A 12333-nucleotide genomic window follows, 5' to 3' on the forward strand; every position below is an offset into this window, starting at 1 on the left:
AATGTCTCTGTAGATTGCTGCATTCATTTTTTCCTCGATCCTGACTAGTCTCCCAATTCCTGTTGCCGAATAACATCCACACAACATGATGCTGCCACCACCATGCTTCACTGTAGCGATGGTATTGGCCAGGTAATGAGTGTTGCCTGGTTTCCTGCAGACACGACACCTGCCATTGAGGCCAAAGAGTTCAATCTTTGTTTCATCAGACCAGATCATTTTGTTTTCATGGTCCAACAGTCCTTCAGGTGCCTTTTGGAAAACTCTAGGTGGGCTTTCATGTGCCATTTACTGAGGAGTGGCTTCTGTCAATCAGGCCTGATTGGTGGAGTGCTACAGAGATGGTTGTTCTTCTGGAAGGTTCTCTACAGAAAAACACTGCAGCTCTGTCAGAGTGACCAGGCATGTACTGGCCATTGGGAGTACCGGGAGTTTCCCGGTGGGCCGATGGCTCAGTGGGCCACTCTGATGTAAGGGGGCTGGTGATGGGACACTCTGATGTAAGGGGGTGCTGATGGGACACTGATGTAAGGGGGTGCTGATGGGACACTCTGATGTAAGCGGGCTGCTCATGGGACACTCTGATGTAAGGGGGGTGCTGATGGGACAATCTGATGTAAGGGGGTGCTGATGGGACACTCTGATGTAAGGGGGTGCTGATGAGACACTCTGATGTAAGCGGGCTGCTCATGGGACATTCTGACGTAAGGGGGTGCTGATGGGATAATCTGATGTAAGGGAGTGCTGATGGGACACTCTGATGTAAGCGGGCTGCTCATGGGACATTCTGACGTAAGGGGGTGTTGATGGGATAATCTGATGTAAGGGGGTGCTGATGGGACACTCTGATGGGACACTCTGATGTAAGCGGGCTGCTCATGGGACACTCTGACATAAGGGGGTGCTGATGGGACAATCTGATGTAAGGGAGTGCTGATGGGACACTCAAAATGTAAGTGGGCTGGTCTGGATGAAGTCCAGGGCCAAATTTCTGTCCCAGTCCAGCCCTGAGAGTGACCATCGGGTTCTTGGCCTTTCTCCCTGAACGCTCAGATTGGCCTGGCGGCCCGCTCTAGGAGGAGTCCTGGTGGTTCCAAATTTCTTCTATTTACGGATGATGGAGGTCACTGTGCTCATTCGGACCTTCAATGCCACAGAAACATTTCTGTACCCTTCCCCAGGTCTGAACCTTGATACAATGCTGTCTCGGAGGTCTACAGGCAATTCCTTGGACTTCATGGTTTGGTTTGTGCTCTGACATACACTGTTAACTGTGAGACCTTATATAGACAGGTGTGTGCCTTTCCAAATCACGTCCAATCAACTGAATTTACCACAGGTAGACTCTAATCAAGTTGTAGCAACATCTCAAGGGTGATCATTGGAAACAGGATGCACCTGAGCTCAATTTTGAGTGCCATGCAAAGGCTGTGAATACTTATGTACGTGTGATTTTTATTTTAGTTTTTTATTTTTCATAAATTTGCAAAGTTTTTAAACAAACTTCTTTCACGTTGTCATTGTTTGTAGGATTTTGAGGAAAATAATGAATTTAATCCATTATGGAATAAGGCTGTAACATAACAAAATGTGGAAAAAGTGAAGCGCTGTGAATACCTTCTAGACGTACTGTAGATTGCTTGAATTTCAGAAAATTCCTGCTGAATCAGACAAAATTCAAGCTGTAAGTGGTCCTGCATGCGCCACCCACTTCAACAAAAGCTCATTTTAAAATTGACTGAGGTGGAAAATGATTGCCTGAACAGTGACTGAATCCTATCAGATGCAATAACTGTTCTGGTATTAGGGCAGTGGTGGATGCAGGGGCTTCCTGAATAAAAATACAATAGCTGGCAAAGAAGATTCCTCAATCCACACTTTTTAGCAACGACTGATATTCTTTCGAAAATCCAGCCTTGTATGCTTAAAGGAGAACTATAGGGAAAACTTAAAAAAAATAAAATAATAATAATTAATTTAGAATAGAATACCCCTTTCAGATGTATTTTTTGCCATTTGTGTCCCATTGAGTAGATTTCCCATCACTTCCTGTCCCATAGAAAAAACAGGAAGTGAGTGGAAATCCCTGCAAAGTAAGAAAATCGGTCACTAAAACTAGCGTCTCAGTTAGAAGATACACTATTTTGTCAAAAGTATTGGGACACCTGCCTTTACACACATGAACTTTAATTGCATCCCAGTCTTAGGCTGCTTTCACACTGGGGCGGTATTAAGGCGTTACAGCGCTAAAAATAGCGCCTGTGTAGCGCCTGAAAAAAAACGGCCCCTTTCACTCCAGTGTGAAAGCCAGAGGGCTTTCACACTGGAGCGATGCGCTGGCAGGACGGTGAAAAAAGTCCTGCTAGCCGCATCTTTGGAGCGGTGAAGGAGCGGTGTATTCACCGCTCCTAAACCGCTCCTACCCATTGAAATCAATGGGACACCGCGGCAATACCGCCGGCAAAGCACCGCTGCAGCGGCGCTTTGCGGGCGGGTTTAACCCTTTTTCGGCCGCTAGCGGGGGTTAAAACCACCCCGCTAGCGCCCGCAGACCGCCGCTAAAACGACGGTAAAGCGCCGCTAAAAATAGCGGCACTCTACTGCCGATGCCGCTCCCGCCCCAGTGTGAAAGCAGCCTTAGTCTAGTGGCTAGAGCTGGATTGGTTATATTTAGAAAGAAGCATGGACTTTACAGGCTCTAATGTATTAAAAAATATATAGTAATTTATTAATAACAAATGTACAAAAAATAACTTAAAAAAATATAAAGTACAGACTTTTACAAGCGGTAATTATTACATCCTTCTTTAGCCGCTGGGCCCGGGTCACTGAGTGTAATGACCACTGAGAGTTCCCTTAACAGAGTAAGGGCAAAAGAAAATTTTTGGAGTTCAAGCTCAACATGTTTCGCAATATGATGCTTGTTCAGGAGCTTATTAATATTTTTCACTAAATACATGGAAAAAACATCAGTAAATATACACAAAACAAAAATAAATTATCAGATATACTACATGTAAATAAACAAGAATATTTTCCAGATCCCACAGCTAAGAGCAGGCTTGCAAAATTGGGCGTGGAGAGATGTGAGGACACATCGGATATCCAAGGGTAAGCAATTGGCCTAGTACCTTAAAAAAATAAAAATAAAAAAAGGTAGTGCATAAAAACAGTAGAAAGCAGGCACCAACACCACGCCCAAAATCTGGGGTATATCCTATATATATAGTACTTTTAAACTTACCAGAAAGTAAGTGTGTATATTATTAATAAAATTACAATTTTTTTTAATACATTGGTACCTGTAAAGTCTATGATTTTTCTAAATATAATCAATCCAGTTATTAGGACGTGGCACTTTTTACCATTATTTATACACCCCCATTACCATCCTGTGGTGGTGTATTTGTGCTAGTTTATTTGTTATCAATACTGAGTTGGCCCTCCCTTTGCAGCTATAACAGCTTCAACTCTTGTGGGAAGGCTGTCTAGGAGTGTCTATGGGAATGTTTGACCATTTTTCCAGAAGTGCATTTGTGAGGTCAGGCACTGATGTTGGATGGGAAGGCCTGGCTTGCAGTCTCTGCTCTAATTCATTCCAAAGGTGTTCTATTGGGTTGAGGTCAGGCCAGTCAAGTTCCTCCACCCCAAACTCGCTCATCAATGTCTTTATGGATCTTGTGCATTGGTGCGCAGTCATGTTGGAACAGGAAGAGGTCATCCCCAAACTGTTCCCACGAAGCATGAAATTGTCCAAAATGTGTTGGTATGCTGACGCCTTAAGAACTAAGGGGCCAAGCCAGACCCCTAAAAAACAACCCCACACCATAATCCCCCCATCACCAAATAATTTGGACCAGTGCACAAAGCAAGGTCTATAAAGACATGGATAGAACAGGACAAATAGAAAGGATGGATCTCCCTAACATGGGAATGCACAGTAGCTGAGGAAAATTACCAGTTCCTGCAATAAATTCACAACGATCTCAGAAAAGTCTCAAAATGACAAAACCATGCTGCATTTGCCCATTGAAAGCTGATGACACAGACCCTAAGGCTATCTAGCTGAACAGGGAAGAATGGTCACATAAGTCAAGGGGCATAGCAAGTACACATCTGGCCCTGCTGATGATAATAATTCATGCATTCATTTTACTGGGTATTTAACCACCTCCCGCCCGCCCTATAGCCGAATGACGGCCGTAGAGCAGGCGGGTTCCTTCGCCTGGCCGTCCCTGGACGGCCTTGTGTTTACTTCCGCAGTGCGCGCCGCCGGGGGCACGCATCGCGGAAGTTTTGTATTCGCCGTGTCTCCCGGAGACAGGCAAACACAGATCGCCGTGAACGGCCAATCAAAGCGGCCGTTCACAGCGCGATCGCAGCTGCCAATGGGAGATGATCTCAAATGTAAACATATGAGATCATCTCCCATTGCCGTGTCTCTCCCTCCTCACACAGAGACAGCGTGTGAGGAGAGAGAGGATCTGTGAGTCAGCCCCAGTGCCAACTGTCAGCCCCAGTGCCATCTGTCAGCCCCAGTGCCAGTGCCATCTGTCAGCCCAGTGCCATCTGTCAGCCCAGTGCCATCTGCCAGTAGTGCCAGTGCCACCTGCCAGCGCCAGTGCCACCTGCCAGCACCAGTGCCACCTGCCAGCGCCAGCCGTCAGCCCCAGTGCCGTCAGCCCCAGTGCCACCTGCCAGCACCAGTGCCACCTGCCAGCGCCAGTGCCATCCGTCAGCCCCAGTGCCGTCAGCCCCAGTGCCGCCAGTGCCGCCAGTGCCAGTGCCGCCAGTGCCAGTGCCGCCAGTGCCACCTGCCAGTGCCAGTGACACCTGCCAGCAACAGTGCCACCTGCCAGCGCCAGTGCCATCCGTCAGCCCCAGTGCCATCCGTCAGCCCCAGTGCCGTCAGTGCCGTCAGTGCCGCCAGTGCCACCTGCCAGTGCCAGTGCCACCTGCCAGCACCAGTGCCACCTGCCAGCGCCAGTGCCATCCGTCAGCCCCAGTGCCGCCAGTGCCGTCAGCCCCAGTGCCGCCAGTGCCAGTGCCGCCAGTGCCACCTGCCAGCGCCAGTGCCACCTGCCAGCACCAGTGCCACCTGCCAGCGCCAGTGCCATCCGTCAGCCCCAGTGCCGTCAGCCCCAGTGCCGCCAGTGCCGCCAGTGCCACGTGCCAGTGCCACCTGCCAGTGCCAGTGCCACCTGCCAGTGCCACCTGCCAGCGCCATCCGTCAGCCCCAGTGCCGTCAGCGCCAGTGCCGCCAGTGCCACCTGCCAGTGCCACCTGCCAGCGCCAGTGCCACCTGCCAGCGCCATCTGCCAGCCGCAGTGCCATCTGCCAGCCCCATTTGCCAGAGCAATTAGCCAGAGCAAATAGCCAGCACCATCTGCCAGTGCCAGTGCCATCTGCCAGTGCCAGCCCCAGTGCCATCTGTCAGCGACATCTGCTAGCGACATCTGCCAGCCCCATCTGCCTCCAGTGCCATCTGCCTCCAGTGCCATCTGTCAGTGCCACGTGTCGTCAGTGCCACGTGTTGTCAGTGCCACGTGGGGTCACTTTGTGGGCATTTCCATTGTCCTGGTGCTCCAGGGCCTTCAAAACTGTAATAGGTGGTTGAGAAATAAGATGTGTAATTTATGCTCCTAGAACGCCTGATGGTGCTATTTCAATATTGGGCCTCTGTATGTGGCCAGGCTGTGTAAAAGTCTCACACATTTGGTATCGTTATACTCAGGAGGAGTAGTAGAACGTATTTTGGGGTGTCATTTTTGCTATGTACATGCTATGTGTTGGGAATATCTTATAAATGGACAACTTTGCATAAAAAAAATACGTTTTCATTTTTTTTCCACATTTTCCCAAAACTTCTGGAAAAAAAATGAACCATTCAAACGACTCATTATGCCTCATAGATTATACGTTGGGGTGTTAGCTTTCCAAAATGGGGTCACTTTGTGGGCATTTCCATTGTCCTGGTGCTCCAGGGCCTTCAAAAATGTAATAGGTGGTTGAGAAATGAAATGTGTAATTTATGCTCCTAGAACGCCTGATGGTGCTATTTCAATATTGGGCCTCTGTATGTGGCCAGGCTGTGTAAAAGTCTCACACATTTGGTATCGTAATACTCAGAAGGAGTAGCAGAACGTATTTTGGGGTGTCATTTGTGGTATACACATGCCATGTGAGAGAAATAACCTATTACATTGAAAATTTTGTGAGAAAAAAAATAAAAAATCTTCATTTTGCAAAGAATTGTGGGAAAAAGATGACAACATCAAAAACCTCACCATGCATCTTAGTAAATACCTTGGAATGTCTACTTTCAAAAAAGGGGTCATTTGGGGGGTATTTGTACTTTCCTGACTTGTTCGGGTCGCAAGAAATGAGATAGGCCACCAGTACATCAGGTGTGATCAATTTTGTGCGATTCGCACCACAGCTTGTAGACTCTCTAACTTTCACAAAGACCAAAAAATATCCACTAATTTGGGTTATTTTTACCAAAGATATGTAGCAGTATAAATTGTGGCCAAAATTTATGAAAAAAAAATTATAATTTGCAAAATTTTATCACAGAAACAAAGAAATATGCGTTTTTTTTCAAAATTTTCGGTCTTTTTTCATTTATAGCGCAAAAAATAAAAACCCCAGAGGTGATAAAATACCACCAAAAGAAAGCTCTATTTGTGGGAAAAAAAGGACACAAAATTAATTTGGGTACAGTGTTGCATGACTGAGTAATTGTCATTCAAAGTGTGAGAGCACCAAAAGCTGAAAATTGGTCTGGTCAGGAAGGGTGTTTAAGTGCCCAGTAGGCAAGTGGTTAAAGCTGAACTTCAGGTATGAATATGTATGTGTTATACATGTCTGATCTTTGTGGAATCTGGAAAACACTTTAGTAGACACCGCTATTTCAATGATCCTCGTTATATGTCCCATGCTGTACAGCTGCGCCTGCTGCTTAGTGAACATAGGTTAATTTTTCGGTACAAAATCCAGAAGCTGGCCACAATAGTAGTAGTGGTGTCTATGCTAATGGTTTCCAACTTCCACAGGGATCGGCAATGTATGGCACATGCATAGTTACATTGGTCCAAGCTGGATTATTGTAACTATGTAAAAATATCCATACCTGGAGATCAGCTTCAAAGGAAAAGCCTAAACTGAGCTTTTTAGGCTGGGCTTCTCCTCTGGGTCACGTGAGTGCAATTTGTTTTCCGAAGTCCGCTCTCCGCTGACGTCACAGCCATCAGTCGAGTCAATCCCGACTTCCCAAGTCTGGATCCGCCAGCTGCCTTGATTGATGGCAGTCTCAGCATGGTGCTGAGACAGCCGCTCCCCGCCCCTCCACAGCTCATCGCTCCAATGAGCTTGGAGAAGCAGACCAGGAGCGATGCTGACTGACAGTCATCATCTCTCTGCTCAGGGGGGAGTGAGAACCGAGCCATCAGCGGTGTTCGGTGGCTGGGTTCTTAGTGCAGAGACGCCGGGGGACAGCTGCAGCATCGGTCTGATGCTCCATCCAGCCAGGAAATAATACAAGGGGAAAAAGAAGTCCCTCTGAAAAAGGAAGTCACGGGCGGACCAAGCTGCTTATTATTATGTATTATGTATTTCTTCTGTTAGAGTTTTAAGTCTCGGAGTCGGCACCATAACTGGTGAGCCTGCATTTCAAGGGACGCTGTACCCGCTATGCACTTGATGGTACAGAGCATACACAATAGTGAGCTGATGGTCCCTATTATTGCATGTCCATCCACCGAGGTAATTATTATTAGCAAACAAAAAAAAACCCTCCATACTTCTCTTTTAACTTTAATGCCCTGTACACATGATAGGATTTTCCGACAAGAAAACCGTGGATTTTTTTTTCCGACGGATGTTGGCATAAACTTGTCTTGCATGCAGACGGTCACACAAATGTTGTCGGAAATTCCGAACATCAAGAACGTAGGGACATAAAAACACGTACGACGAGCCGAGAAAAAGGAAGTTCAATAGCCAATGCGGATCTTCTGCTTGATTCCGAGCATGCGTGGACTTTTTTGTGACAGACTTTGTGTACACACGCTCGGAATTTCCGACAAGTTTTGTTGTCGAAAAAATTTGAGAACCTGCTCTCAAACATATGTTGTGGGAAATTCCGACAGCAAATGTCCAATGGAGCATACATACGGCTGGAATTTCCGACAACAAGCACACATCGAACATTTCCTGTTTCGGAAAATCCGACCGTGTGTACGAGGCATTAGGCTCTTTATGAAGATAGTCTTTGGGCCTCGAAAAGGCAACTCAAGAGCCATGCTGTTATTTCTTTCCACAATTCATCAGAACATGTTTAGATAATTTATTAATATTAATTCACTGCAGCATTTACTGATCAGCTTCTATTAGCATAAGCACCCTCAAGCTGAAACACCTGATTACTCATATTTCTCAACCTGATTTATATACATTTCACCTGCTGCCATCTTCACCTAATAGACAGATTCCCTGAATTTCTACATTACAAAAGATGTAACCTATAGCAACCAGAGATTGTCTTTCCCTGCTGTAACATCACTCTGGTTGCCATGGGTTACCACATGCCACTGTTTTCACTCTGCTTTATTAAATAAGCCCATTGTGGTTATTTAACACTGACACCAGCAGCGCAGATCTCATTATACAATAATAAATGTGAATAATAACGCAGAAATCAAACTGAACGTAATTGCTTACTATAAATACACATATTTTATGGCTATTGTAAATTTACATAATTATAGTGAGTGATTCCTAATAATGGCAGTATGATCTGCTGTGTAATGTCTACTGCTATTTACAACCAATGAAATAGCCACGATAAACAAGCTGTTGAGCAGTAGATGGTTTAAACATAGAATTATTTTACTATTTATTTTAAATACGAGCTGCCTTTTTTTTTCCCAAGTTCCATCATAGCTAATGTATGATTACCCCCGTTTTGGTTGGGTATGTGCGCTCCAATCTTTTTAACCTTTCATAAAAAAAACTGAACAAGGGCTGAAAAAATAAGAAGTTTAATCCTTTCTTAATAAGCTATTTTTTTGGTTCTTCTTTTAGGCCACTTTCACACGGGTGGCATTGGGGCGGAATGAACAAGCGATTTATCCACATTTATATTGTCCATCTCACCCCCACGCTACATGCACAGCTTGACAGGTGGCACCTCCTGTCAAACTCTCGTATATACAGGGGCATCTCATAAAATTTGAATATTCTCAAAAAGTTACTTCATTTCAGTAATTCAATTCAAAAAGTGAAAGTCCTATATTTTATATAGAGTGATATATTTTCATGCATTTCTTTCCTTTAATTTTAATGATTATGGCTTACACAGCTAGTGAAAACCCCAAATCTCAGAAATTGTAAAAATTGTATTATTATTAAAGAAGACGCATAAAAAAAGGATTTTTAATACAGAAATGTTGGCTTACTGAAAAGTATGCTCATGTACAGTATAGTATGCGCTTAATATCTGGTCGGGGCTCCTTTTGCATAAATGACTGCATTAACGCAGCGTGGCATGGAGGAGATCAGCCTGTGGCACTGCTGTGGTGTTATGGAAGCCCAGGTTGCTTTGATAGTGGCCTTCAGATCATCTATATTGTTGGGTCTGGTGTCTCTCATCTTCCATTTGACAGTACCCCACAGATTCTCTATGGGGTTTAAGTCAGAAGAGTTTGATGGCCAATTAAAGAGGAACTGCAGTCTGCTCACATAATTTGTAATAAATCTTTGTCATTCTGAAGCTTCTCTCCAACCACTTATTGCATATTATTTAATACATACTGTGATTCTGTACTTTCCAAACATGCTGCAGAAATCTCCCTCCACTGAGTGCATCCATTTTAACTGTGGGCAGCTGAAGCTGCTGCCTGTTCACTTCCTGGATTTACACAGACATACATAGGCACACCTCCAGCTCTGCAACCCTGCAGCTCTTGTTGGTCTTCTTATGACTCACTCCCCCACCTCCTGTCAAACTCTCACGAGAGTGAGAGGAAGAGTGGTGCATGATGTGATAAACCTAGGTCTTTTTACCAGACAAGAAATAGGAAGTGGGCTGTATAAGGTATTTACTGGCAAAAAAAAAGTAATTTACTATCCAAAGTTAAAACAACAAAGGCAGAAGATTTAAGAGATAGAAAGTTGAAAAAAAATGACTGAAGGTCATGATCATTAAACCAGGTATTGGCATTTTTGGAAGTGTGGGCAGGTGCTGCTGGAAAATAAAATCAGCATCTCCATAAAGCTGGTTAGCAGAGGGAAGTGTGAAGTGCTCTAGAATTTCCTGATAGAAGGCTGCGCTGACTTTGGACTTGATAAAACACAATGGACCAACACCAGCAGATGATATGGTTCCCCAAATCATAACGGACTGGAAAGTTTTGCATTTCATTCGGAAATCCAGGTCCCAAGAGTCTGGAGGAAGAGTGGAGAGGCACAGAATCCAAGTTGCATGAGGTCCAGTGTGAAGTTTCCACAGTCACTGATGATTTGGAGAACCATGTCATCTGCTGGTGTTGGTCCAAAGTCAGCACAGCCTTCTACCATGAAATTTTGGAGCACTTCATGCTTCCCTCTGCTGACCAGCTTTATGGAGATGCTTATTTTATTTTCCAGCAGGACTTGGCACCCACTCACACTGCCAAAACTACCAATACCTGGTTTAATGATCATGGTATCACTGTAGTTAAAGTGGTTGTAAACCCTTACAAACCACTTTGACCTACAGGTAAGCCTAGATTAAGGCTTACCTGTAGGTCTAAGAAATATCTCCCAAACCTATACGGTTTAGGAGATATTTGCCCGAAGACGGGCAGCGCTATCTACGGCGCATGCGCCATAGACAGTGGCGCGGGGCATCGTCGATGACGGCAATGCCGTGAGTCTCGGCTCCCGTGCGCAGGAGTGACGTCATCGCTGCTCCGGCAAATCACAGCGCCTTTACAGGGAATGAAAGAGGATGTAAACTCATCAGGGTTTACTTCCTCTTTAAAGTGAACCTTCAGTCATTTTTTTCAACTTTCTATCTATTAAATCTTCTGCCCTTTTTGTTTTAACTTTGGATAGTAAAACGGATTTTGTTCCGAAAATTTGAGATCCAGATCTCAAATTTTGTGTGTCGGAAATTCCGATGGAAAATGTCAAATGGAGCCTACACACAGTCAGAATTTCCAACAAAAAAGCTCCCATCGAAAATTTTCTGTCTGAAAATCTGACCGTGTGTACGGGGCATCTGAGTGACAATGGAGGAGGCGGCGGCATGGCCGGCCTCTAAAAGGGACACACATGTGAAGTTGGTGCTTCTTCATATACTAGTACGTAGTAGCATTAGTAATTATGAGCAGAATTAAAATCGTTTTTGCCTAAAAAGTGAGGTTTTTGTTAAGATTGTTTACTTTATTCAAACTTTGTGTTTGTCGTATATGTATGAGGCAATCGAATTTCAGAATAAACTAAAAAAAACATATATTCATTACATGCAAGGTTGTGTTTATGTGAAGATTTCTGAGGAGGGGTCACCAGATTCTTAAAGGGGTCCGTGACTCAAATAAAGGTTAAGAAACACTAAGCTAGAACAAAAAGTGATTGGACTATATTTGTCTTTCATAGGTCACCGTCCTCGTTCTGTTTGCTCTGGCATTTCTGGCTTGCATCGTGTTCTTGGTAGTCTACAAGGTTTACAAGTACGACCATGCCTGTCCCGAAGGATTTGTGCTGAAGGTAAGAGAGATGTCTGATGAGTGATGAGTGATGAGTAAGCACGTTTGTGTGATACACGTCCACTGAGAGCCTTATTGGACTGATATATGTCATGTTCTCTTGATTTTATGGACTTTCAATAAACTTTTTTGATTTTATTTCCGGATGTGCCACCATTTTTCTCTATTTCAATTGGATTTCTCTGGCTTTGGACCAGGCAGGCACCCAGATTCTTCCAGCAGCTCATTAGATCCTAGCAGGTGGCTTTGAGCGGTGTGCACCCAGCTCCATCTTTCCATAATATCAGAAAGTGTTTTTCATAGGAATCTTGTGCGGAGCTTAGAGTGGAGTAGGAAATGGTTAAAACTTTTTTTTTTCCTTTTTGCTACCAGTGTCCCATTTCTGAGATTTCCTTTCACTTCCTGTCCTGTAGACATACACTATATTGCCAAAAGTATTGGGACACATGCCTTTACACACACATAAACTTTAATGGCATGCCAGTTATGGTCCATAGGCTTCAATATGGAGATCTGAACAAAATCCGTTGTCGGAAATTCCGATCGTATGTACATAATTCTAACGCACAAATTTCTATGTATG

At 44.6% G+C, this 12333-nt stretch overlaps 1 protein-coding gene across 1 annotated transcript in view; it reads left to right on the forward strand.

Moving 5' to 3' along the window:
• Nucleotides 1–12333, forward strand: part of NSG1 (neuronal vesicle trafficking associated 1) — a 186336-nt gene that overhangs the window by 107996 nt on the left and 66007 nt on the right. Inside the window, exon 4 of the mRNA XM_077477793.1 lies at nt 11641–11751. Within this exon, the coding sequence (XP_077333919.1) occupies nt 11641–11751 (111 nt within the window). The remainder of the gene's footprint in view (nt 1–11640; nt 11752–12333) is intronic.

This window comes from Lithobates pipiens, unplaced genomic scaffold, assembly GCF_037356315.1.
Source record: "Lithobates pipiens isolate NorthernLeopardFrog02 unplaced genomic scaffold, aLitPip1_a1.2 Scaffold_13, whole genome shotgun sequence".
In the NCBI taxonomy this organism is placed as follows: Eukaryota; Metazoa; Chordata; class Amphibia; order Anura; family Ranidae; genus Lithobates; species Lithobates pipiens.